The 27,985-nt window shown below is 39.9% G+C and overlaps 1 protein-coding gene across 1 annotated transcript in view; it reads right to left on the minus strand.

Annotated features, from left to right (window-relative positions):
• Positions 1–74: 74 nt before the first annotated feature.
• VAPB (VAMP associated protein B and C) overlaps positions 75–27,985 on the minus strand; it is a 38,170-nt gene continuing 10,259 nt past the window's right edge. The window contains exons 2-6 of the mRNA XM_065645374.1: positions 22,368–22,520; positions 14,610–14,713; positions 12,237–12,317; positions 10,904–11,080; positions 75–8,808 (exon numbers count right to left, since the gene is read on the minus strand). Of these exons, the coding sequence (XP_065501446.1) occupies positions 8,650–8,808; positions 10,904–11,080; positions 12,237–12,317; positions 14,610–14,713; positions 22,368–22,520 (674 nt within the window). The 3' untranslated portion in view covers positions 75–8,649. The remainder of the gene's footprint in view (positions 8,809–10,903; positions 11,081–12,236; positions 12,318–14,609; positions 14,714–22,367; positions 22,521–27,985) is intronic.

Below are 27,985 nucleotides of genomic sequence, written 5' to 3' on the forward strand. Positions count from 1 at the left end.
CCTCACTCCCCCTTTAACTATACTTCTGAAAGGGAAAAAAAAAAAAGCAGCCATGAAAAAGCTATTTGCGTAAATATCATAACTTTTATTGTTCTGTTCACAGTTTTTGGAGAAACATTCCTAAATTACACAGTTATTCTCTCTTAAGAATTTGTGCCTTTCTCCAATTTGGGTTTGCCTGGCTTTGATTGCCAGTCAGTGATTCCTGTGTTGCTCTTTTTAAGATCAGAGAGCTGCAGTGTTCAGGATTTTCTCCCCGTGAAGGTCCTTGTGCACGGTAATCAAGACATTCTCAATTTTGGGAGATAAACTCAGCCAACAGAGTTTTCTCTCTCACCCTCTCTAAGGCATTTTCACACTCCACCAGTAATTTCTGAATCTTTTTTTGCATCCATTCTAATTACTCAGCTTCTCTTTTAAAATGTAAATATCCAAATTGCATCCAAAATTCCCAACTTTCACAGCTGAGACTTACAGAAGTATATCACTTACTGCTAAAGGTAATTAAAACCAAGAACACATTCATTAGCCTTTCACCCTGGGACTGCACTGGGACACGTGGAGCTCTCATTCACTCTGGTCCCAAGTATGGATATTTTTGTCACGTTGACATTTCATTGGTGGTGATTTTGTATCTATTTTCACTAGTGATGCGTAATCACTGAATCGTTTCACGTCTCAGCAGAACCATCTATGAGCATCTCCGTTTCACTGTGGTTCTTTTCAAACAACCTTCTACAAGGTGTGATTGTCAGAAAACACGGAGCTTTGCAGGGCCCGGGTAATACTCAGTTCACTCTAATCCCAAAGAAAATAGAAAAACGAAGGTAGAATGAAATGATGTCACGAAATGACTTACATCGTGCTCCTTCATTAACGTCCATCTCCTTTCTCATCCCTTTCCTGGGGTGTCCAGCCAGCTACGCGCTTCACCTGGCCCGGCCTGCCCGTCCTCATCGGCCACGGGCGCCCACCTTAGAGATGCTGATGGAAGCTTTCTAGACCTACTGAATTTGAGAATGTTAATTTTTACTATCAAGCACTGCTGAAGAATGACCTCGCTTCTCCAGCTCCCCATGTCATCACGAGCAGTTTTACCAACTGCATCTACTAACGGTCCTTGTCTGACCACAGAGATTCCCTTGGAACTTCAGCTCTTTCTCGCCCTCTCCAAGCACTCCAACCCGCACATTTCTCTTTTCCTTTGGCTATTGCTTTTCTTATTAATTTTCTACACTTCATAACTCTCATTTTGAGTTGATTGCTGTCTGCTTCCCCTTTTCCTATTTGTTTTATATTATTTTACATCTAATTTTTCCCTTCATTTCATCACTGAAACAGGATGGGCGGTTAGCCAAAGTTGTCGCCCTTCTTGATTGCAAAATTGTTGGGTTTTTGGCCATTTAATGGCTTTCACTTAGAAAACTGCCAATTCTAATTCAGATTTCCATCTAATTTCTTCTTCACCACCGGATCTGATGTGAAATTTGCTCAGCGCTGCCCTTGTGAAGCACCAGTTACGTTTATGACCATCTGCATGGCTGTGTGCCTCGCTCGAATGGAACCAGGATTCCACAGTAACCACCAGCCTCTAGTTCTGCGATTCATTCATCTTTACCTGACATAAACAAGACAGAACCAAATAACTTCATGTTTCATGTCTAACACTGCATTAAAAAAACAGGTCTAGGACGCAGACAACAAACATTAATCCTGACTACTGGATTCCTTTCAACTGTAAAATAAATCTATACCTTTTTATTGTACCTGTGAAGAAAAACCAAGCTAACAGATGCACGGGCAGGTTAGTACCAGTTAAAGTCAATGGTAACAGGCACATGTGTCTTGGAAAACTTTTCCCCATTCACTTCTTTTATAATACTTCTCAATAGTTCAATCATTTTTAACCACTCCGAAAAGCAGAGAAAAAGAAAAAATAATATTCAAACACTCCAGATATATTTACTAGTTTCTTGCACTGAGCCTGGGCACGAAAGTCTTTTGTAGCTTTTTTAAGGTCATAAGCTGCTCAGACAAGTTGCCTTTGCAATTTTCTGCTTCTCTAGCAGGTACAAAAATGTAAATGAGCTGTTTGCCAGACATTGGGTCTGATCAATTCGCAGCTCAATTAACAGTAACTTATTTTTCCAATTCGTGCCCCCCTGTTTAAAATACCTTAGAATGTATTTTGCATTCTAGATTTCCCAAACAATTCTTAAACTGAAACACACACTGAAGTTTTAAACCACTTTTGGATATATTAACAGCATTGAGCTGGTGCTTCATTTGATAAACAGTCCCCACTGAATATAGAAACACGCTATTTGCTGTAAAAATGCTGCATTGAAACAGCAGGAAAAAAGCTGGAGACGGAGCGGAGATGGTTGACAAGACTGACTGCTCCAAACTCTACAGCGTGGAGAGGAAAAAGTAACAAATTTGATGAAAGGGGAAGGAGAAACGTGAGCGATTCCCTGGGAGCAGAGCTGGACACGGCACCCAACGCACAGCGGGGTCAGGGAACAGCCAGACTGCGAGATGGGAAGAAAGAAACCGAGATGGAAAATAAACAGGCAGCAGAGCAGAAAAGCCACTTAAAGATGCTGGCTGAACGTTGGTTTCTTGGCCAAGGAGCAGCCAAGGAAGGACAACTTGGATTGAACCGAAGGGCTGAGGGAGGGAACAGAGTGAGATTTAACTCAGGCAGAATAGATCGGGAAATAAACTGGGCTGGAGGGTCCACAGGCTTCACAGAAGCGCTGTTTCGGGCTCAGAACTGAAGGAAAAGTTCTGGCTCCAATCACACTTGTGTGTGGCCTGATGGTGAAACGTGAAAACCAAACCCGCGGCTTCAGCTCAGCCGCTCAGCGGCCGCGTGTCCGCACAGACCGCGAGGATTCGACCCCGACACGCGCGTGGGTTACACGTAATAACTTCAGGATACGATTCCTAAGATTATGCATGGTCAGGCACACAAAGCCGGGCAGTTTCAGGCTCCCGGGCAGCTGAACCTCACCTTCTGCCCCAGTACCCATCAGATGCTGAACACACTCACAAAAAGCGCCCGAACTAACGGCGCGAGCTCCCTTTTGCCATCTCCTAACTCCCCAGTGCTTGACTTTGCGCAGCCTTAATAAAGGTCTTTTAAAAGCAGTTGCGTGTGGATAATTGTGTGTGGGAATTTTGCCAACTCAAACATGAGGGAGTTCAAGAGGCTTTTCTAATCTTGTGAGTTTATCCACTGAAGAAAAAGATTTGATTAAAAAAATGAAGTACAGCTAAACTGGGAACAATATTTTACTACAGGCTGTTCTTCGGTTCTTCATAGGCACTTTGAAATCTTGAAAAAAAAATCACAAAATTAGGAACTTATTGAATAGAAATGAAATGTACTGATGCAGAAACATAAACAGAAATGCCAGATGTATAATGTCAACTGGTAATATGCGGCTTCAATTAATTCTTCTTAATTCATTTGTTTTCTTAACTTCTTTTGTTTTGCCATCTGGAAAAGGCCATTTTCTAGTGACAGATCATAGGAGGAAAGATCCAAAGTTCAAATTTGCTTCAAGGAACAGCAGCCTCGTTTCTGTACTCGGATTTGGTTCCTTTTTGGAGTTTTCATGAACGCAGAAAGTTCAGGACAAACTTAGGCCTGGACTGGGAGGCAAAAAGATCTATATGCAAGTTTAGTAAAGTTTTCAATTTACTCTTAGAAGTACAAATGTGAAAGCAGTTCTGTGAAAGGAAATGAAGCCACAGGAAACAGCGGAGCAAATGACAGATATATCGTCATTTTGGAAGGGCACAAGTGCATGCTTATTAGAATATTACATGTAAGAGATTTCTGGCTGGGTCTTGTGTTATTTTAAAAAACAATCTACATTTATCCAGTGGAAAAAAAAAGTCAAGCCATTAATAAAACAATTTTTATAGTTAAGCAGATTTGAGTGGTGGCCACACAATTGCTTTGTCCTCTGAAGCTCATCAAAACACACATTAGTAACAGCACAATGAGTATTGTCACTTTTGCACTGACACCCATTAGACAGAGCATAATACAAAAAAATCTTAATTGGATGTGGTCAAAGGATCAGCATTGCCCTGCTTGAACAATAAATCCCACTATTTATCTAACTGTGACAGATGACTTATACCAGTGTTCCATCCCATTGTCACCTTTCAATGCAGTGTATCTATGGAACTGCTGGGTTTCACTGGACGAGCAGCCTTGCTGGGAAGTTGCTTTTCTTTCTAAAATGCCTAAACATTAGTTTACAAATATTTTCTAATTACTAAATTAAATCTGTAGACACGTATCTGATTACAAGAGAGTATTGAACCAGTCTCACTCCCGTACAGATTACTTTTTTCTTTTGATATTAGTGTTTCCGACTCTAAAAAAGAAATGCCTCGAACACGTACACTGGAATTTGCTCGCCAGCTGGCCCTTCTCAGTTTGCTCCCTGCAGGATGCGAGCACTGGATGCCAACCCCATTTCAAAGCATAAAAAGGGGCTCTCCGAGCCCAAGCTGCGCTGGTGCTGCTGTGAAACACGATTGCGGCCGTGCCACGGCGCTCAGGGTGCTCCTTTTACCCGTGCTTGAATTTCAAGCAGGATTTTTGCTTGTGTGGTTTTTTTCTCAAGTGACTTTATATAGAGAACAGAACTCGGGAGATGACACTTCAGGACATCATGCAGAGCACGAGAAGTATAGTTTCAAAAACTCAGAAAACTGCAGTTAAGTCACTACCATTAAGGAAGTGTTTCAATTAAGAGACGAACGTGTCATACACATTTTCTAAAGAAAAGGGGTAACAGTTTTCTTTCATTAGGCAACTGCAACGTCAAGATCTGAAGACATTAACAATCTAATTTTGTGTGTGCACCGCTATGTAAATACGCTGACTGCCAAGTCAAGATCATAATATGAATTGCAAGTTTGTATGTGCAGCAAATAGAAACCCTTTATAGTTTACTGGTGAGAAGAAACTCTAGTGATTTGCAAAGTGAGGTTCCAACTTCATCCCACTAACAGCATTTCAGGACAAAAAAGTAACACGGAATATCCCCATCAAGCTCTTACAATCCTGTATTTTTAGGAAATTACGTGCTGGTACATCAGCCCTTGTGAGCATGGCACACACAGTATGATCTCGCTGGCTGCCCAGCTCGCGGCTGCGATTGTCACTGTCACAGCTGACACCTGCAACGCAGAGCAACAGTTGCGATAATTCATGCATGGAGTATTCCCTTTAAGATGTGGATAATTACACAAAAATAGTAGAAACCATTTTCCACTCATTTCCCAGCATTAGGCTTCAAGACATTTTAGAAATATATTTATACCAAATTTGCCCAAAGAGTGCAGACAGGAGGTGAAACTCCACACAATGAAGACTCCCTAAGCAGTCTCTACCGGCTCTTACAAAACCCAACAATAAATGTATATGCAAGTGGGTATCTTAAAATGACAGTAAGGACAATAATTAGATTAAGTAATAATTTGATTTCTGCTATCATGTATCCATTACAGTTTTCTAATCCCTGGTGTTGTGTGAAGGCACCAGACAACAATCTTACTTAGAAACACTATGTTTCGTGCACAACTTCTGAAGATACACAATGCCCTCCGGAATCATTAACTTTCTATGAATACTTCAAGAAAACATTTGCCCTGCTGTCTTAATGTAAAGAACAACTTACAAAAGGTCCAGGTGGCTTAAGAACATCCACCCAGTGTATTTTTTTCAATATATCTACAGACCAGCCTTTTAGGAACCTTGGAAGAAAAAACATCCTTAGATTTCTTTCTATGGCATATCAAAGAAGGGTCTGGTCAAACAGGTAGGTGAATAAGGATTCCACTGATCAGTCATTTTATTTTAAGCTCAGCAAAAACAAAGCCTTACCCAGAAACAGTTAGGAAAGACCTCAGGATTTTCTTAAGTTCCAAAATACAAGCAGTTAAAATTTAACAGTCTTGTTCAGGACTGATGGTGTGGGTCAGCCCCAAGAGATCCTTAACTAACTAACGCCCCCTTTGTTGGTCTCCTCGACCACGCGTTTCTAAGGCATCCAGCAAAGCAGGAGAGTGTTTTCCAGGACCTCCTTCTGATCCTGGACTGCAAACAACAGAACAACTTCACTCACAATTGATGCGAAGTTTGGAGTTGTCACAGGTCACTATGATGGGACTACTGAGCGCTGGAAGGACAGTGTCTGTAAAATTTGCCTGGAACATTATTACAGATTTACTCACAAGAGACCACTTTAAAGCTCTGATCCTCTCCCTTTACCCTGCAAAGACAGGGATTTTTTTTAAACAAACTTTGAGGCTGTTTTTCAGCAGAACAAAGGGCTCTCAAAAAAAGTTGGTTTTTTAAGCAAATTCAGAATTCAGCTCTTCCGAGAACATATTTTTAGTGAGATCAAGATTTTCACAGCCTCTTAAAAAATACTGCATAGCTCAGTCTCCCTTCAGTAAAGGTTCTCTCAAATATTTTCTTCAAAGCCAGGAAAACTGATTTTGCAACATCACGGCCTTGTCTTTCTGAAAAAGGTTATTTAAAAACATTTCGTGTTAAAGTTTTCATCAGCTTCTACTGCCCAGAAAGTCTCTTTTTCTTGATCAGTTCTGCCCACTTTGTCACACTGAACTCACTGCTCTGCTCTCCCCGGCTCATCTCCCGTCTTCTCTGCCCTTTGCCGGCACTGTCACAGCTTTGTCACTTCAGCCCGAGCAGACAAGGCACCAGCCTTTTAAAATGCTGAAGATACACCTCAGATTTCTGTTAAATCTTCTAGAAGTCCTTCCAGACTTGTGCTCATAAGCTGAACACACCAGTTGAGATTTTTTCCTCCTATTTCCTTATTAAATCTCATATAAAATTTCACTTACTTGCACTTGCAAAGCAGGAAACCCTTGAGACACAAGTGGAACAAATATAAAGGTCAATGAATGCAGCAGAGAGGCTGCAGCCCGAACAACTTTCTCAAGAAATTGCACAAATAATAAAGGAATGAAAGAAGTCACGTTGAAAAGACGTATCTTAATCCTGAAAGGCATTACATGAACTTTTGTCACTGATGGGGTGTGGGCCTATCATCCAAGAATACGTGGGAATTTACCTGCTGAAAAGTAAACTCTGCTGGAGTTCAACATGTTAAAACACATTGAGTTGATGTATTTTGTTATAAAATTATGCTTACAAACCAAATTACCTTAATCTTACTTTCAACATGCTTCCAAGCATCCCTGCTACTGAAGCCAACTCAGCTGAGAAAGGGGCCATGACCTCGTACCGCACCTGCCAGCACGGCTACTGTGCACAACGCTCACGTGTGTCGCACTCGTGATGGGGTTGTTTGGATTGATTTTAAATTCAGGCTGGAAAAAAGAAAAACCATCCTGAAGCAAGGCTGCAAGTTTCCTTACGCCACACACAAACTAAGTTGACAGAGAATACCATTTCCTTCCCCCCACTCTAAAACTGTGAGAAGATGACAAAAGTAACAAAGGAAACATTAATTTGGGGGCTTTATTTAATTTTTCTTTTCTTGTTTTTTTCTTTTTTTTTTTTTTTTTTTTTTAAGATGCTACATAGTCAAACAGGATTGGTCTTTTACGTCATAGGACTAGTTTACTACTAATATTTTTTTCCCCTAGATAGACTTATTTACATACAAAAACAGTTTCCTGACCACTGTTTCTCCAATGCTCAGATGATCAAAACTCCCAACAATTGTGTAGTGCCCAAAACACCAGGAGGCAGAGGAATCTCGCATCACTACAGCAGCAAATTTTCAGTTCTAGTCACTGGCTTTAAACAGGTGCCCTTTCAGACCCCAGAGTATTTAAGTCAATTTTGTGACAATAAGGAAACATGAGATGAAATACATTAAATAAGTTAAATATGCATTAAACATCTCTGAACAACATTTTAATTCAACTAAATGAACCAACAGCAATGTAGCTTGGTCCCTTTATGAGAACAAGGCATCGTCCTTTATTCCACACGAGCGTCACACCAGTCAACCTTCGCCTCTTCGTGATGCCCAGCACATTCAGCATTGCCACATACAATTCTTTTCAGCTTCTCACTATCCATTTAAGTGCCAAGGAATTGGTAACTTGCACAGAGTTGAAGACACTGATAGAAACTGTTAAATTTATGAGCAGAACGGTGGATTAACATATTTTACAGAAGTTATCAACACCTCCTGCCTAACCCAGCTCCAAACATCCAATAGGGCCAGCTCCAGCACTGGAGGAATAGTTTTTTCTACTTTTTTTTCCCCTTTTCTTTTTTTTTCCTTTTTTTTCTTTTTAAAAAGAGGTAATCCAGCAACATGTACCAGGGTCTAAGAATGTTTAAAATGACATATACAATATCCCATTGTAGTGTTAAATCATGATTTTCTCCCCCCCTTTCATCACTGAAGCATATTCTCTTTCATTCATTTACTCATTGTACACTTTAAACTTTCTAGATTATGTTACATAGTATTTGTGCAGGGGTAATTTAAAGGCAAGACCTGTGAGATGTCATACATTAATTTTTTTTTTAAACATCGTTATGAATAAATTTAATCCAATGATATGGCAGAACCATCAAACCAATTTACAATTTCCAGCATGCTGCCTCTACAAGGCTATTTTTCCTATAATTACACCAAAGACAAAGAACAAAACCACCAAAGCAAGTAGTCTGGAGCTGAGCCCTTCGTCCTTGACAGCAGCTGCAGAAGCCGATATTGGGTTGTTTGTCTGGGGCGGCTTCCTCATCCGCAGTCCGTCTTCTTCCTAAAGGAAGATATATGGATTACCTCTACTGAAAAAAAAAAAGCTTTAAGTATTCCCCCTTATATTTATTTCAGGTGGGCAAATAAAACAGGCGAGAGCTAATTTAGAGTTCTGTTTCCTAGATAATCCCGAGAAGGGTAGTGAGGTAGGAGAAGAATTCTGTATCTACTTGACAACAGAACAAACCCCACAAGCTCCTGGGAGTTTTCTCCTGCTGACGAAGGTAACAGGGGAAGCAACAAGGAAACCTGCACCAACACTCATCCCAAGGCTGGAGGCAGCTCCAGAAATTCAAGAACACTGATGGAAGGAATGGCATGGAGATGCTTTTTTAGCTCTGTAGGCAAATATAGTGCTGTTGGGGAAAATGTTTTCCAATTTAACTAAGGTAGGTTGTGGAAAAACATGCACCTTTAAGGCAATTATACTCATCATTCCTCTAGTCAGATGTTGCAATCAGATTTTACCAGCATTTGAAGGGAAATCTATTTCCTCCATCACATTAACGCTGACATTTTGACATGAAACTAACAGCAGTAATTAGGATATTTTCTTGTTATGAGTTTGACAGCTCTCTTGATTTAAAGATATAAGACAACTGATAAAACATTATAACACCAGATATTATCACTTCAGGTGGAGCCTGTGTTACCCACATCTCCATCTGAACTGTGTGTTAGCACACTCCATTCCACACACGGGGCACTTCACGAATTTGTAAAATGTGCCTTTTGTGACTTAATTTGTACAAAGCTGAAGCAATAGTGTTAAGACCTTTTCATGTGATGCAATATTATAGTGCAAAAGTATAAGATACTGAAGCAAAAGCCTCCAGTCTATGCATTAAAAAATACTCAAGAAATGAATTTGCAACAGGAGTTACTGCAGCCTTAAAAATCGTCAGATAAGTGAAATTCAAAAGTCGGTGTTTTTCACTCTTGAATTTAAAGGGGCACCTGAAGTTCTGGACGAAAACCTTTTCATTTCTTTATTTGTTTATTAAAACTCACAGACTATTTGATACCTCACTACTGCTCTAAGTCTGGATGGGGACAACTGACTTTTGTAAACCATAAAATATTGTTTACCTATATCGCAATTTTACTGCTAGAAACAACATATTTTAAATATTTTAACTTCCTTTTGACAGTGACTCTAGTCTGACGCTGACAGCATCTGGTGGCTGGCAGTAATTTAGCATTGTTTTCTGATGTTTTACAGATGTTTCTAACACTCCACAAAAAACAGCTCGCCGTTTTAAGACATTACTGTACGGCATCAGCTCAATTCTAGATATCTCCTGTAGAGTGTTCACTCAAGACTGATTTGCAAAAAATAAAATCATATAGCAGTTACAGTATTGTGAGACGCTGGCAAAACAAGAACACAAGAAGAAGTTCAGGTTGTGTCTCAGCTTATTTCTATGTGCAAAACAGAAGTGGTTTACGAATGTTTCAAGAATTTCTTCATGCATCGGCCAGTCAAGCAGCACCAGAGCTGACGGAACAGAGTTCCTTTCATTGGGCTCCAGTAGCCACAAATTCAAAATTTTCATTAGTTCGGTTATCTATGAAACTAGACAAATGAAACTACCGTAAAAATAGTTTTTCAGCATGGTGATAAAGGCTTCTCAATTACTTGATTTCACAGTGATGTGCTGCATATGACAGGAAGCTTATTTCCTATTAATCTCTCTTACTCTGGTCATTTCAACTGCATATTATAGGTGCAATTACTAAAACACTTTTGCACAACACTGCCCTCCAGCTCCCATCAGTTTGAGAGAACAGGGCCAAATCCAACAGTGAATGTTTAATTCAGACTGAGAAAACTAAGTGGGGAAAGAAAAAAAAGAGAGAATTCATTACTTCAGGTTGCTATCCCATCAGTTTCTCTGACTGCCTGACTTTGTACGTTCCTTTCAAAGGAAGCATTGATTTCAACACTTTTTTCTCAGTTTATAGAGAGAAATCTAAATGATCTTTTAACTTACAGAAAATATTAAAACAACATGCCAATGTCAGGTAACCAAACCTTTAAGTCGGAAGCTGCTTTTTCAGGAAAGGGCTAAATCTGAAAAAAGGCGTATCTTTACCTTAAACTGTTTATTCTCCTCCCGTAACCTCTGAACTTCAACTTGAAGCCTCTTATAGTCTTCCATTACTTTCTTAACTTCAGTGTCATCCAAAGAGGAACTTATTGATTTAGACATTACAGAGGAATCTGTCTTTGTTGCAGTTGTGGATACAATTTTATTTATTTCTATGTCATGCTGTTATAAAAAGGACAGTGATTTTTGGTTAGTTATTAACGCCATACCACGCTCTTGTTGGGAAACAAGTTGCAGACCTTCAAACCCTCCTCCCTCCCCTGCCTTCCGATGCTCTCCGTGTTCTGCATGTCAGAACAGCCAGGGTCTGGCTCTTGTAAAAAAACAGGCCACTCTCTCCCCACCCAAACTGCCACCAAAGACTCAACATGAAGATTCTATTTATATGAAAAAAAGTAACAGGATCTGGTTACTGCTTGTGCTTTGTTTTCCCCTAATAAATTTTAGGGATTATAGAAAACAATCACAACTGAAAAGAACAGCTCTTAAATTTAATTTAATTCATATTTTTTCCTTCCTCTCTTCACACCTCTAAAATGGAAACACAGAAAGTACTTTGGCCTAAAGCAAAAGCACCTACTTTTAGAGCAAATGTTCACTGTTTGGAGCAGATAGAACAGACACAGTGAGACTACAATAGTGACATTATAACAAGACACAATCATAGTTACAAGCTGCCCAGTGCAAGGTAAAACCCATGTGGCTTCAGCACCCGCACACTAGGAAATGTATTTCAGTTTATTCTATCCATTATCAGTTCTACATCTGACACCAAATACTTCTGTTAGAAATTAATGCATTCATTACCCCAACAAAAAAGGATCCTACAATAGTATAGCTTCTAACTGCAATATAACCCCTACTGCATTTGTGTCTTCCTCACTAGCTTTCTACCAATTTCCTTCCAGTGCTGTATCCAGGAAACAAAGGGGTGTGTTGAACAGGCAAATTTATACTGCTGATGGTCCTAACTGCTTCAGCATAAACACTGAGCTCTATGAACATCAATCAGCATATTTTGATATTTTTAAAAAAATATTCTTCATTCTGTGATCTTTCACTCAATGAAAACAGATTAACTCAAAGATATCTTTGTGCTTGTGTTGCATTTACACTGTTCAAATTAGCTGCTGGTTACATTAAGCACCACTAAAATTTTAAATAGTTTATATCGTGTTCTCAAAGGGTGATGCCATCCAGGCAGTGAAACAGGAGGTTCTGTCTTTTGCTTATATAACTGTTTGTATAAACATGCCATTTTACATGATTTACTGTGGTATTAAGTTAAAACACTCAATATGCATCTGAAAATACTCACAGGCTTATCATTTTCCGCTGGTAGCTCAAACACACACCTAAGTTTCGAATCCATGAGTTCTTCTGGTTTTGCTTCTTTCCACTGGAATAATATTAATTTAATATTAAACATTATTATAATAAGGCAGATGGAAAAGCTAGTGTATTATGTAAACAAATCACATCACCTTACTCAGGAAAAACTCTATAGGTGTTTACCATGTTGCCTTTAACCACAAATGTGGTGAAATATGAAAACCAAATATGTAACTGAGTGGTACGGTAAGGAAAGACCAGGTACGATAAAGAAAATAATTCTACATGGTCTGAAGCACAGGTAATTTCTGTGAGAATGGGAAATTGTGTAAGAGTAATTAGCATAGACAGGGGGAGCTATGGTCCTGATAAAAAAGGAAAAAAAAAAATAAAGGGGGTGCGTTCAAAGGAAGGAAGGGAAAGATAACAAAACCCCAAATCAGTAACACTGGTTCTGAAGTCTTTGTTCAGCAGAGTTCCTATTAAAGCTTTTCAAATTTCACATGAGGATTTTCTTCCTGACTGGTATGAATTCCAGGACTGCTCTTCCCCCTCCTGGTTTTCTACCTTCTTATTTTTCAGCATCAATGCCTGGACAGTAACAGGCCGTGCTGCACACAGGATGGCTTCCCCTCTTGTCCTTCCTTCCAACTAGGGAGTCTACTAGAAAAAAGCTTCCTTCCAATATTTTTAAGAGGGATTAACAGTTACAAATCTTTGCTCGATAACAGCTGTAACCCTGAACTGAAAAGCCTGATTCATAGCAGTGATCCACAGTGAGGATCGTCCATATTTATGTCCTGGAGTTCCCACATGCTTCTCTTCACTTTGACCAGGCTGCTGGTCGCACGGCATCACTCAGCAGATCTCGAGTAGATGTCAAATGATGGCCAACCCCAAGCCCAAGAGGTATTTGACTCATCCCAAACAGCTGACCTGCACCTCAGCTCTGCTGCAGCTGAAGTCAGAATTCTATTTCGAGCTTTTTGGCTGCCTGTGAAGTGCTGAAAGCTTTATAGTACTCCGGTCATTTGTCTCACCTGTTTATCCAGAACAGGATGAGATTTGGAGAGTGGTAAAAAAAAACCCTGAGAATCGATCGAGTGTTATAGGAAAAGTAATTGTATTGGTCTGGAGAGCTCTGGAAAATTGAAAGGGCCGTCTAGGTCTTAAAAGGCATTATCTGCTAGCAGAATAACATTTTTCATGGTATAAAGTAACTCATAAAAATTAAAGAGTTAGAAAAAAGGCAGACTGGCTTATCTTTCTAGTGATGCAGACATTTTATTACTATTGCTGTTTCTCCCATTGGATCTTATTTTGAGGCCATTAAACAAATACAGTTTCATAATTCTCTTTCAGAAGGGAAATTCTTAACTCTGCAGTGCCACAGCTTTATAAAGCTATTCCGAAGAAGATGCATATTGTAAAGACTACTGTAAAAAAGCCATGATATGTACTCTGAGGTTTTTTGGGGTGGTTGTTTGTTTGTGGGGGTTTTTGTTATTGTTGCTTTAAGTAATACACATATATACAAACACAGACAGGCCCTACGTTTTAGAATAATGGTCTTTTTTCTTTTTTATTGTGTCCTTAATAGCTACTGAGCATTCTCTCAAGCTAACAAAAACTAGATCAGAGAAGCTTCCTTGTGTCTTCTTGCAATAGCAAATCTTGCTCTTATAGGAAAGCAACCAGTTGACATACTGGTTTGTTCCTTTCCAAGTTGTCTTAATATAGCCTGACATCTTATTTCTACATCTTTTGTCCTTTGCTTAAGCACCTACATGCCTTCTGTTACTCTGATGTGTAATCCACAGCACAAGCTGTATGAGGGCCTTTCATTTACCTAGGTCACAACAGATATAGGTAAGGATAAAGAAAAATACAATACTTGTAAATCATCCTCCTGGTTCCTGCCGGGAAAAGGAGCTACTAAAGGGAAGGCTCAAGACAGAGTACAGAGGCATAAAATATGAAAGATGCCACCGACTTAGAATATATTCTGTATATTCTTAGAAGATATAATTCAACTAGGCCTTTAAAAAATGATATATTGAAAAATATTACAACTACTTAACATTTGTTTCATGGCTTGGCATCCCATTACTGTCAGCAGCATCCTAAAGAAGCAACCACAGACACCAACTCAGTCTCCCACACTTTGTCTTTCAGTACAAGATTCTTGGGGCTCGAAATAAAAAGAAAATACCTTGCCATGTACAGAGATGGAAACGTGGCAAAGCTTTCAAGGAACATTCCAGTGTGGTTTGACAACAGCCTTTAAGCGACACAGTAAAAGGTCTTATAAAATTATACGATCAGAAAGAAATCCATTTAAATTAATTTCAATACTTACTACTGCTTCCATATCTGAAGTATCAGCTGGAGCAAACATAGACTGAACCATAAACTTGTGTTTACTTTTCTCATTAGGGTCATAGTCAAAAGGCTGTAGCATCACTGCAAGAAAAACCCCAAAACACATTATGTTAACATTGCTCTGATGTGCAGTCATGAACTGATGAGATTGCTACCAGATTTGAGAAACACAAACATTAAAACGGTTTCAAGTTGTATGTCTGTTATTTCCAAAGCAGCAGCTGAGATGAGGAACCTCACTTTAAAAAGAATCTTAGAAGGTAGTCTGTCTAGATTTTTGTCTGAGGATTTTGGAAATGCTATTCTGTATACAACTATGGCAAGATAATAGCAGTAATTTATAGTAAATAGGATAATTTACATATCTTCTGGGACAGAGGGAAAAATTCTCAGAGAAAGCATCTTCTTTTCTTCTTCCATCCTTGGGGCAGAAGTAACGAGCTGGCATTTTGATCAGCTGTGCACACTACTGCTGGGAGCTCCTGAGGAAAGCTACAAAGTCCAACAGTTTAAACCTCGAGGTTCGAGTCTCAGGATGGAAATTTCCTCTACAAAGATTAAGAGTCACATGGTATTTGTTTTACCAAGTACAGGTATTTCTCTTCCAAAACTAAGTTGCTGAAAGTTTGTTACCAATTTATAGCTGGAGGTTTACAGTTAAATGCTATATAAACTTTGCCTCTGAAAAGAATACAAGAAACATATTTCTCTTAATTCAAAAAAATTGCAAACATTCCAAAATTTACTTATGCAGAAAATGACCGTGTTCAGGTGGAAGAGAAAAAGGAACAAGTTTGTTCAGGGTATTCTTTTAAAAAATGTATTTAATATTAGGAATTTCCATGTCTTTTCTTTTTTGGTGAAGAGCTAACCTGTTAAAGAGGGAGAGTTATGTATTTCATTTAGAGAGAACATCCTTTAATCACAGTGGTCACTTAGAAGCCCTACATTTTGCGAATGACACCTGGATATTCAGCTACTGTGACATTAACAAACACATGAGCAAAGCAGTTTACAGAAACATGTTATTAGATATTGCAAAAAGCCACCACCCCCCAAATTTAAAATGAAGCTTGCATATACTGCAATTCCTACTAACATAACAAATGGTGTACGGTTTGAAAATTCACATTTTACGACCCATGCGTCTACTTCAGCCCCTCGATTCAAACACTATGAAGAGAAGTCGTTCAAGAATTAAGATTACTTTCAAGTACTGGTGCTATTAACATTATGTGCCCAAATTCACATAGACTAATTGCAGGGGTTTGCTGTATAAAAGCAATATCCAAAGATCGCATTTATTGCAAATGAAGTCAAGTCAAACCAATTTGCCTCCTTCAATGCGAAGAATATATTATGGCCATGCCACCTTTATTATGCATACAAAGTGTGGCTATCAACAACCACGCACCTTGTAAAGCCAGAAGAAAAGGAAGACGGCAAATTCTCTGCAATGAGGCGCTTTAAAAATTATTACACATTTTTAATTCACCTTGCAGTAATCAAATACTAGTCCAAAAATAAATATTTGTGAATTAACAAGCTACTTTAAAAACTATTTTTCCAAACAGAAGTGACTGCTCTGCAAAAACGAATGTATTTCAGCATTACATGATACATCACTGAAAAGCAGCAGCATAATTTTTTCTCCCCTGTAGCAGACACCTCACTCACTTCAAGTCTACATAACGTGTAAGATCCAACTGGGTAGTCAAAACTAGCCAGTTTATGGAACTTCTCTGCATTTTTTTTTTCAGTTTGCTTTGCTATAAGCTCATTTGAAGATGGTTATTTCCCAAGTGACAGTGCTGGAGTCATCCTCGACCACCACACGCTGGCTGCTCTGAATTCCCTTCAGTGCATCATAAGAGCAAACAGCCAGAGAGGGCCTGACAGTACACACGCCGTTAGCACTTGTATTTTTAGATCAATACATGAAAGCCACATTGACACAAATTATTCAGCAAATGTCTTGTAAGCCAGATGGAAAGCTAAAAAATACGTACTTTGTTCAAGGGGAAACCAAACCATTTCAACGTTTAGTCACACACTGCTGGGGGTTTCTGTGAAAGACCAGTTCCATGTAACTGCCCTAACTGCTGGAGAATTTGCTACTGTGATGGGAATGTGGCTCCTTTGTTTTGACCAGAAATTCCATACCTTATGCAAGTACTATGTGAAAAGCGTATGTTTCTAGAAAATGCCTTATCAAGTCAGACATCTCACCTGGTCAAATGTTTCTGACCAGCTTTCATCAGAACCCAGAGTTCTAAGAAATAAAAGGGTTAACATAATCTTCAAATTCACTAGCATGAGCATCCATTGGCCAGAGATACGTACGTATTCCACCCACATCCTAAACCGATCACCCTACAGCTGCAGCACCAGAAGTATTTATTCTACCACGGGCAAAAACTGCGAAGTCATGGAGAGATCAATGGAATGAGCAGTAACACATGTTGTATCTGTCAGCCCACTTGTCTCTCTCAAAATTCAAACACGAAGGACTGTCCTCACGTATGCCCTGTTCTGAAGTCTTTCCAAAGAAATGGACACTAGTTTTCTCACAAATTCCTGCTACATCCCCTACAAGGTCCTCTGTAGATAGCAAAGGAGAGGCAGTGACCTAATATACTCTTTCCTAAACCAGTTTACTGGCAAAGCCAACAACCACATCACAATCATTACTCTTGTGGTTTTCACTAGAGTAAACCTGCTTTCCCAAGGAACACAGGAAATTTGAAGCAAGGAACATGGAAGGAGGCGAAACTCTCCCCCTAATGCCAGCCAGGATCTCACACTCCCTTCCAAGGGCAGAAGGAACAGAAAAGTCTCCCTGCTCGGATAGTCAGTGACCTTCCTCTAGTTTCCATCTACATTTATTAATGGCCTGTTTACTTGGTCCTAGACCAATACCGCCCTTATGCTTAAATATCAAAGAAGGGGAAGAGTCATGTACTTCTGGTGCACTCCAAGCCATCAATCACAGTACCTCTTGGCCTCTGGTCCACTCCATCAGCCAGACGGGGTGGCTGCCCCCCGGCCATGCTCTCCATTCATTCCCTGCACCTGTTCTGGCTTGAACTCCTCTACACAAGCTACTCTAAATCTACATCCAGGAAATTTCACTAGTGCTTGGGACAACAGCACTTGCACTCTCCTGTCTCCTCCATTACCCTGCCTGTTTGCACATACCACATTTGACTTTTTCACAGTCACATTATGTCAGCACCCTGGTCTCCCTATCCAGCCCCTTCATTGAATAAGCTTGTGACTATAGCGGGAGTATTTTATTCTCCAGGTATGTGATTTTGCAGTTTTTCTGATGAAACTCATCCTCTGTTTGGCTTACTGTAGCCTTCAAGGACACACAGTTCTGCCGCATATCTTCAGGGTCCCAACTTTACATCATTATCAGGGTTTTTCATGTATTCTTTTTGTGCCAGAATTGGTTATAAAAGCATTAAACAAGATTAGTACCAAGAATCGTTCTCAAGAAACGTCACTAGTAACTTCCTGCTATTACATCTCCATCCACCACATCACTGTTTACTCTTTAAGCAGCCCATTCAATAGCCTGTGAATCTATTTTTCTTTTCTAGCTTTATTGATGATTTTCCCAAATGACACTGCATGAAATTCTTCATGGTCAGGACAGATCCAATCTACCACATTTCCATCACCTCTACATAAAATACCCCAACCGGCAAGCCTCAAGATCGTTGTGCCATTTGATGAGCTCTGCTAGAAGTGAGCAAAGGACACTCACATCTACAGAAACAGGCAGAGGCCACTGCACCACTTCACATTCGCTCCATGTTTGCACCGTTCTTTCTGGAGATATTTCAGTAATACTAAAAAATGTTGAATTTGTGAAGATCAAGATAGATTCTTCTAAAGCAAGCGGGTAAACCCAAAACTTGGCAGTCGCTACATACTCCTGGGATGTCCAGGTTCAGTGGTTTAGCGGACAGGACACGACGGGTGTCTTAGCGAAAGAGGCAGATCTGCTGCAACTGAAGAGAAGAGCAGCTGCAGAAACACCATCCTGAAGGCAATGCAAGCTGCCTTTTCAAAGTCAGACAAGTTTACAGAAGACTAAAAACCGCCCCAAGCATATTGAACAGGAACCCAAGGATAATGTGAGCTTCTCCCCATTTTTAGGAAGCATCTTCAGACTGCTCCCTTCAGCAGGACGCTGCACAGACGGTACCATCTGTACTTGCTCCCCCCGTTATACACCTGTCTGCAGACTCCTCAACATCTGCTTTTATTTTTTCACTTTTCCTTTGTAATCCTTTCATGCCTTTCATTTAGATTTTCAACCTGTTGGAAGCCACAAAATGAGGTATCTTTGTTGAAAAAAGACACGTTTAACGAAAATGGAATGTGTGCAAATAACCTTCTTTACAAAGTATTTCAGACCAAATGCAATGAAATGAGATGACAGCGCACACATACGCTTCCCGACAGTTACATAAACTCGGCTGTTAAAATTACATGTCATTATATAACAGGTGAGAACACAGGCTGCAAACCTGACATCGCAGCAAGCAGCACACACTACCAGGGCCTTCAATGCAGATATTTAAGAAAAGCTGTGATACGACATGAGAAGCCGGTATTTGATGATCCACTAGAATAAAGCAAGCTTTACTTTTCTAGCATTTTATGTTTTAAATGAGCCATCATACTGGTATGAAATAAAGTGGAATAATGCTCTGATTGCTGCCTGTGTCTTAGGGCAGAACACCTTCTCATACACTCATACCAGAATAGTACAGAAAATTCCACAGGGGTTTAAGAAAGGCGTCCGGTTACTACAGCCCAAGATAAGGCTGCCCCAAACTTGGCTTTAGTCAGTAAAATTCTGAGAAACTTATAAATTGTTCCAGAGCTTCATGCCACTATATTTAGGCACAGATTTTTTGGAGGCGAGGTGCAGTATCAGTGCAGTGCTACCGAGCAGCTGTGTTAAAGCCAGTCAGCAATTCTCAAGAGGACAGATTGCATATAGTAAATACGGCCCAATTAGTTTAAGTGTCCGGAAGTTATTACTGAATTAGCTACATTCTATTAATTTCTCATCAGTAGTATTTTCCCTAGGTTTGGAGAAATTCAAGTCCTATTTTTATGCCTGGTGCAAGATTTGAATTACATGTCTGAAAACTAACCGATTCAGAGACAATGAAACAAATTCTATTTATTTTTCACTTCATTAACTCCAAAATCATCCCTCTGCTCTTAAGCAACATTACTCCAAAGCAAAGGTGAAACACATCCCCCCCTTTCTGTGAACTGGAAAACAATTCTGTTCTCTAAGTTAATGAAAGTTCCTGCTTTGATTCCCCTGATCCAAAAGATCACTTCTGCCAATCAGAACCAAAGACACTGCCACCTTCAAGTCCAAAATTAGGTCCCATGCATGGTTTAATGAAGCTACCAGAGTTCAATAAATACACTGGAATTCAACCACAGCACATGATAAAGACAGCTTCAGCTTAGAAGGTTTTAGGAAATAAAGAATTAACTTTTATAATCCCAGAATTCTGTAACACATCGACTTATAAGTTTACATTACGTATTACCTAAAGAACAATGAATGTGTACTACATGCATTTGAAAGTATAATGTTAACGTAAGGACCACCAATTTAGGATCATTATTTATGATTAAGTTACTATCAGCACGAAAATATGTAGAACACAAATGTGAGTTTGTGATTAGATATACCATAACCATGTGCAAAACTAACTGAATCATAAATCACTATAAAGTTATCAGAAAAGGGAAATTTTTCAAAGCTACATAAGCAAGAGCAAAGCACAGCTTAGGGTTAGCACAGCAATCTCTCATAATTTGATACTTTAAGTCAAGTCTTGGACTAAATCCATATTCTATCTGGTATGCTGCTGCGAAGAGCGGGGCTGGAAAGGCAAGTAAGGTGCAGGCATGCTGGTAGCATAACATAAAATGGTTCATACAACACTGGCATACACTATATTCTGCTCGAGGTAGAGCAAAGGGTCATTGTAAGCAGAAGTTTAGGAAAACACTCAATGTTGAGATCCAGAGGACATTTTAAAAAGCATGGTATGTGCCAGCAAAGGAGGTTTAATTTTGGAAGTTCATCTGAAAGATGAAAAGAATCCACATCTTTTTGGTATGAAGATAATTTGTAGCTAGAAACCATGCTAATTTTCATTTATCACTCCATTGATTTGTATGCACTTAATAGCATACGCTTGCCTGCAGCTAGGATAGATGATCGACAGCTTTACATGGGAATTGTCCCAAGTTTAAAAAATCTCAATTTCTTTTTAGAGAGCTTTTAAATTTACATATTAGTCGTCTCAGAGCTCAGCGGATCTGTGCTGGCCTTCATCTGAGGCAGAAGCACTTTGCCTGCCCCGCACTGCACCGGTTGTCCCCTCACCGTGACATTTCCCAGCGATGAACCACACGCGAGGCACAATTCTGTCATCACAAGCACGCTCAATTTGACACAACAGAAATCCCAAAGACAACAGATCAATGAGAGTGCAAACGCAGGCATGCACAAGAAGGCTTACAGGATTAGAGTCTCTTAATGTTACAGTGCAAAGTATTTTCAGGATCAATTTTTATTTTGTTGAAGCAAGCTCTCCGAGGGGAGAGGTGTTTAAGTATTTTACATTTTATTAAGTAAAAAAACTGAAGTTTTGATTTTTTTTTTTCTTTCAAGTAAAAAGTAGTAATTTTAGCTCCCAAAACTTTTTTATTCCAGGCTAGAAAAGTTTGGTAAGAGACTAATGGCAAACCATACAACCTATCAGTAAGTAATTTTTCTGAAAATGCCAATATTAACATTTATTAAAACTAGTAAAACATATCTGCATGTTTATACAAATAATTTTCTTAACTAAAAAGTCAGACTTTATTCTTGCAGTATGCCACTACTACATGCTTTGATAGAATTCTTTATTAAGAAGACAGATCAGAGAAGTCATCGAGAAATATATTGCTTTCAAGCATGTACCACCAGCAAGTTAATAACATATAGACATTCTGTTCATGGGAAATGCTCAACTCTTTTTACTTACAAAATAAGCCACTTCTTTGCTTTTCCATTACCAACCTTAGGCAAGTCAAGAGCTACTGACTCAATTAGAGAAAACCACTAAGTTTTCCTATGGAACAGTAAAGATTAAATCACTTGACATCTCTTAACACCAAAGCATATTGCATCTTCAAGGAACATAAACCACGCATGGTTTCAAAGTAAATGTTTTCATTACTGGTTATATTAGGCAGTTTGGCAACAGCCTACATCAACCTAAACCGGTGTGGCTGCAGTCCACCCCATTTATTCTTACCTCGACGTGCCCGTCCAAGCACTTGTTTGACCCTGTGGTGAGCTGGTTCAGGAAGTGAAGCTGGCAAAAAACTAACTGTACAAAAATAATCCCACGGGGAGGGCAGGGCTGACTGGGATAGGCTGGCTAAGACTGTTATTGAACTATATAAATAATTGATGTATTTCTCTCCCCACAAACAAGATGTACAAACAAATCTATTACTGCTAGACCAGGAATAGGGAAGTAAACATATATGAAATGGCTGCTTCTCCATTGAATCACCTCTCGCTTTTACAAACATTCAACAAAATACTTTCAGATTGCAAAGCGTTCCAAGAACTAATTGGTTAGAAGAAGCTGTTTTCAATCACCAAAAAACTGCTTGAATGACTTACCAGAAACATTAATTGATGTTCCTGCATCAATAATTCCACTGTTAGGCCTTACACAGTATCTACGTGGTGCTGTGGTCTTAACTTTGAAGCACACATTTCTGTCTGTAGGGTTGCCAAGCTTCAGGTTTGTAGTGACAACATCTGTGAAAGGACCTGAGGAGGAGAGCAAAAGCAGGGTTGGAATCACACAGAAAGTACTTCCAGGCAAAGGCTAAGCAGGCTCTAAATCTCTGTTCACAAATCTTATAAAGTAATTAGATGTTCAGTTCCCATCTACGGCACGTACAGATGATGGTGCACACAAAGCTGAGGATGTCTCTGAGCATCCTGACGTGCAGCTCCAACACGCACAGCGCAGCAGCTGAAGTTGATCATTAACAGCAAAATAAAAAGGGGGAATCATTTATCTATGGTGCCAACACAACAACATGGCATTCAAATGATGCCAAGTTCTCTGTTGTATCACAGTTACTCCATTCTAACCACTGAATCCCAGTAAACCCAGGCTGACAGAGAGATACCATATATACCTCTGTTACAGATGGTAAATAGGGGAGTACAGTGCAGTATGGGGCTTTTGAAATTTAAATAACCTTCTTGGCTACCAGAAATTATAAACCAGAAGAAATCTCCATAAAATAGCCCACCTCACCCAAGACAGGAGAGAACCACGCAGAAATAGGAAAACTCTTGGATGCTGAGAACAGTAGCAAAGATTTCTGTATTGGCAAAGCCAGAACCAAACCACTGCCAAGCTCTGCAACACCAAGTGCAGGCAAATCCATTTCTCACAGGCTCACTACTTAGTTCAAACTGCCCAAACCCCTTAGCTTAAAGACTAGTTACTGATTTTCTACAAAGCACTGATAAATCAGACAGCATGCAACTGCAGTGCTTGCTCAGATGATAAAGAAGTAAAATTAAAAGAAATATAACCACGCTTCGATCAACTGTCTTCTGCATAAAAGTAATTAATTTAATGCCTGAATAAAATATCTTCATCTAGCCTCAGGAGCAAAAGCAAATTGGTGGGGGAAAAAAAAAAAGAAAAGAAAGAAAGAAAAAAAAAAAGTAAGCATTGAACAATTTCCTTGCAGAAATGAGAGCCCTAAAATTTAAAAGAGGTGAATGATGACGACAATAATAAAACCACTAGCAGGCAACATTCCACCATCCTCATCCTGCAGCATGGTTGGTTTAAAATAGTTTAAGTTTGCTTCCTTTTCTACAAACTTATTACAGAAATTTGTCTCCTAAAATGACATTTAATACAGCTGTAAAAGTATTACAGTCCTGCAACCTTGATCAAATTTGTTTTAAGTAATTACAAGGGGAAAAAACTCCAAAATAATCACACACACAAAAAACCCAACCAGACAACAATGTGGCACCATTTCTGGCTGCACTCCGAACAAGCCAGCTTTGCATTTACAACGCAACCTGGCAGCAACAAGACTGAAGCAATAACAATTTCAGATCCCACGACAAAGATTTCACTAAACCTCTGCCTGGTGAAACATTGAGATGTGAAAAGAGAATGAAACACAGCTGTCAAGTTTTCTCTGTGTTCTGCATGCAGAGAGAGACTTTTAAGTCTAATGGAAAATAACTGGGCAGAAGAAGCCACGAGTTGTTAAAAAGGTTAAACAAGCCAAAATACCAGAAAAATCCAGCAAACATTTGGGTGTGTAAATACAGTAGCAGATCTTCAAGATAGGTCTAGCTGGGAGAAGTCTAACATTTAATGAGAAATTACTTAATGCCTAAGCATTAAGGATGTGCCTTTACTAAAAAATTACAGCTTCAGCTATTCCAGCACAGAGGGAGGGTCCCCCATCCAAATCCCCACACGCGCAGCTGCATCCCCACAGCGCTTTACCAGTCTGCGAGCTGGGACACATCTCCTGCGGGAGATCCCACGGTTTTACTTGGCCGATCCATGAACGTGTGCAGGATTTGTGCATCCCAGCACAGAGCTGCTGTTTGTAACAGAAATGTGACAACAATTCTGTGTGTAAAATAATTTCCAAATGGACTTATTGCTAACATAGATCATACCAAAATATTTGGAAGCAAAACCATTCAGCAGACTGAATTAATTTCTTCTTGTCTGCTTGATGTTTCATCTTCTGTCCACTAAACTTTAAACAGATTCTTTAGATACATTTTCCCCAAATTACAGATTTTACAGATCTGCCAGCACAGCTATACTAGAAGGCTGATATCTGCTTTCAGCAAACCTGTGCGCAGGCACACTTCTTACGGCATTGCTGGTAAAATACCGCAGCAAAGCAAAACACAGCAGACAAAGTCAGGAACACAGTGTCGTTACAGCTGCCTTGAAGTGCGTAAAAAAAGAAACAGACAACCGAGTATTACTCAGGGGTAATTAGGGCACGGCAGAGAAATATTATCAGCTTGGCTGGCCTGCCTTGGAAGAGCAAGGACTGCCAGCCCAGGCTGAAAGGAAACCTTGACGGCCTGTTGTGAGACGACCATAGCCCAGGTTGGACAGTCTCGAGGAGGCTGGGGTATGTGGATGAACTGATCCGAGGATAAACAGTAGGACTGTATACCCACAGACACAGTAACCTAAAACGCTCTACACCTCTTCCCAATGCCTCTGTCCTCACCACGAGTGGGTGGACTACTTCTACAAGTATATGCAACACATGAATATCGCCTCTACGTCTAAGGTGGGCTGTAAGCACAATGACAAGCACTCAAGTTGGTGCATCTGGATGGTACTTGTCTTAAAAGCAACAAGCTGGCTTGGCAGTGAAGACTAACTCTTAGTGAGTGCCTCAACAGAAGCCACACTTCTAAAAACCACAACCTTTATTTCATATTGTTCAAACCAAAACAATGTATTTTTGATTGCTATTAATATTTCTAGATGAGTGAAATTTATACTAAGGCAGGCTGCTTTCCAAATGACAATTGGCACCACTTACCAAAAAAAAAAAAAAAAAAAAGAAAAAAAAGAAAACTATTTTTCTGCTCTGTTTTTAAAGATCATGAGAAAAACGACACTGGTGTCATCCCAAGGACAAAGTTATGGGAAACCTGGGGTCTGTACTTGCATCATCTGACATGGCGTTGCCATGGGAGCAAGCTGTCTAGAAGGAAGAATGTAGTAAATCAAATTTGGTGGCGAAAGTTTAGAATATTCCACAAGGGCTTAATGACTTTTTCCTGCCAGTTAGAATGCAGTCAATGAAAACTGGGCATCTAGTGATATGCAAACTAGCGGTACTACTTAAAGGAAAGAAACCATGACCTCATATACTCATGCAACAACAAACACAAAGAGGTATCATGGGTTTTCATTGGGTCACTTTTCAGCAGGGTTAGTTTCAAACTACAGCTGTGGCTTTCCACCCAGGAGCTACACATACAACCCTTCACATTTGAAGATCACAGCATTATCTCAGAATTTGCCACGCTCCATTTCCTATTCAAACACCAGTGCTGTATCAATCTTTCCTAAGAGTGCCATTCTGCAGTGTACTGCGTTAAAATATCCCAGATCACTTCAGTAATAATACAAAAGCCTGAGAATTAGGTCAAAAGAACATGATGTCAACTCTATTTAAATTTTAAATAACTCTCATTGCAATAAAAATTGCCCATAATTGTACCAGCAAATCCAGGTTGACAACTTTTTGATCAGCACAGCATTTGCTCTAAGTTTCCTGCCACTCACTACTCACAGTAACCACATTACGCAGCCACATCTTAATACCATTACTCTCACCTTCACCAAAATTCCAAATAAATGATCCTCGTACACATGTATTTTCAACGCAGCAAGAACACTGCTGTAGCACTGGCACGTGAAAGGAGTCAGCGCACGGATCAGCAGAGGTAAAGCTTTGATGGCAAAGGCTGGGGCAGGAATGTTCAAACCAAATGGGCATAGTCCTCTGCACATTTGTACCTGCAAATACTGCTACATCTTCATAATGAGCTACACACATCAGCTGGGCTACAGTCCCGGGGCTGCTTTATTGCTGGCTCAGTCTGTCTCCCTGCTGCAAGGGGACACGGTCTGACCTCCCATCTCCACTGACCGCTGGTGGTGGCCGCACAGGGTCCATGTGGCTGCAGGAACAGCCAAGCCGGGGAGCTGCCGGGGCTGGAAATTAATCCACTTACCAGACAGGGGGTGAGGGAGGGGGCAGTGGGAAAAAGGAGAGTCAGTCTTCAGCCAGATCAAGCAGGACTCAGCCACTGGCATCAGGGAAACTGCAGCTTCCTGCACAGCACTCTGCCAAATTAAGGAAACCGCGTCTCGTATTTAGTAGGTTAAAGCTAGCACCTCTAAGCATACACCCTGCAGCCACAGGTTTCCTTGTAGAGTTGCCATAGCTATAGAAAGTCATTAAGGCACATGCCTATTTTTTTGTGCTTAAATCTAATGCAAATTCTCATCTGCTTAAAGTCAGGCATCCCCTAAAAAATGTACTGAGCTGGTGCTTTTCAGAGCAAAAGCACTGCAGTAGCACTCAATACAATCATAGTTGAGTCATGTTAAACTGGCAAATTAACAAGACTAAGAACAAATTCTCATCAAGCTGCCCATGTTATTCCCAGAATATTTTAGATGCACTTTCATCATCTTTTCCTAAACATCTTTTGCTACTCTAACTCAGCACCACAGACACGTATCCAAAAGCAAAGTAATTAGAAACAAGCAGAAATATAGGCAGAGCTTCTAATCAGACAATCCCTCTTGTACTTCCTTTGTGGAGAGCAGCAGAATGCAACAATAGGAGGGGAAGGACGTATTTCATCATGGTTTAATCCCATCGATGTGTCAGATGAAAGTCATTAATCATCTGACACATTAATCAGCCATAGAAAGGTAACCCAGGAATCTTTAATAAGGGAGATGACAAAAAGCAGTAAAGGGGAAACTTAAATTGTTTTGTGGCGATTCTCAAGAGCCCAAATCCTACGCACTGATGTGTCCTGACTAGTAGACTTCCACACGGAGCAATAATTCATCGAGTGACAGAGCCACATTGACCCTACCGCAGAGTCCTAAGCGAGTATGTACTAGCGTCACCAACAAAACAACCACCACCCAAGAACACAGTTGTATCTCCATCCAAATATTTCAGCCTCTCTACTGGTAACTTTTCTTATCATCATATCCAAATTGTTTCTCAGTTCCTTTACCGTGCCTCTGACAGTACCAAGTGATCTCATTTCCACAATTTCTGTCATTTTATTTTTGAGGGTGTCTGTCAGCAATAGAGAGATAGCCAAAATAAAAACACTGCTGATGAGCGAGAGGGCTCAATAGCAGGTGTAGAACTTGACTTACTGTACTCTTCTTTTTAAAGTTATACATAAAGTTGATGACCTTTGAAGATAAACACTAAAATGAAAATGCTGAAATGTCAAGCAAGACATCTTGAGCTATCAGCCAGGTGCCTGTGAATCAAGAACACCCAAGATCTAATCAAACTCTCCCACCATCTTACTTGTCTTCAGACAAATCACTTAAGGACTTAATCTTCTGCTATTAAGAGCCTTAAGAGTTGACAACATCTCCAAAAACAGAAGCAGGTTTGGACCCTTATAGTTTTCCTCTCTGTGAAGTGAGGAGA

This window comes from Caloenas nicobarica, chromosome 15 (genome assembly GCF_036013445.1).
Source record: "Caloenas nicobarica isolate bCalNic1 chromosome 15, bCalNic1.hap1, whole genome shotgun sequence".
NCBI classification, from domain to species: Eukaryota; Metazoa; Chordata; class Aves; order Columbiformes; family Columbidae; genus Caloenas; species Caloenas nicobarica.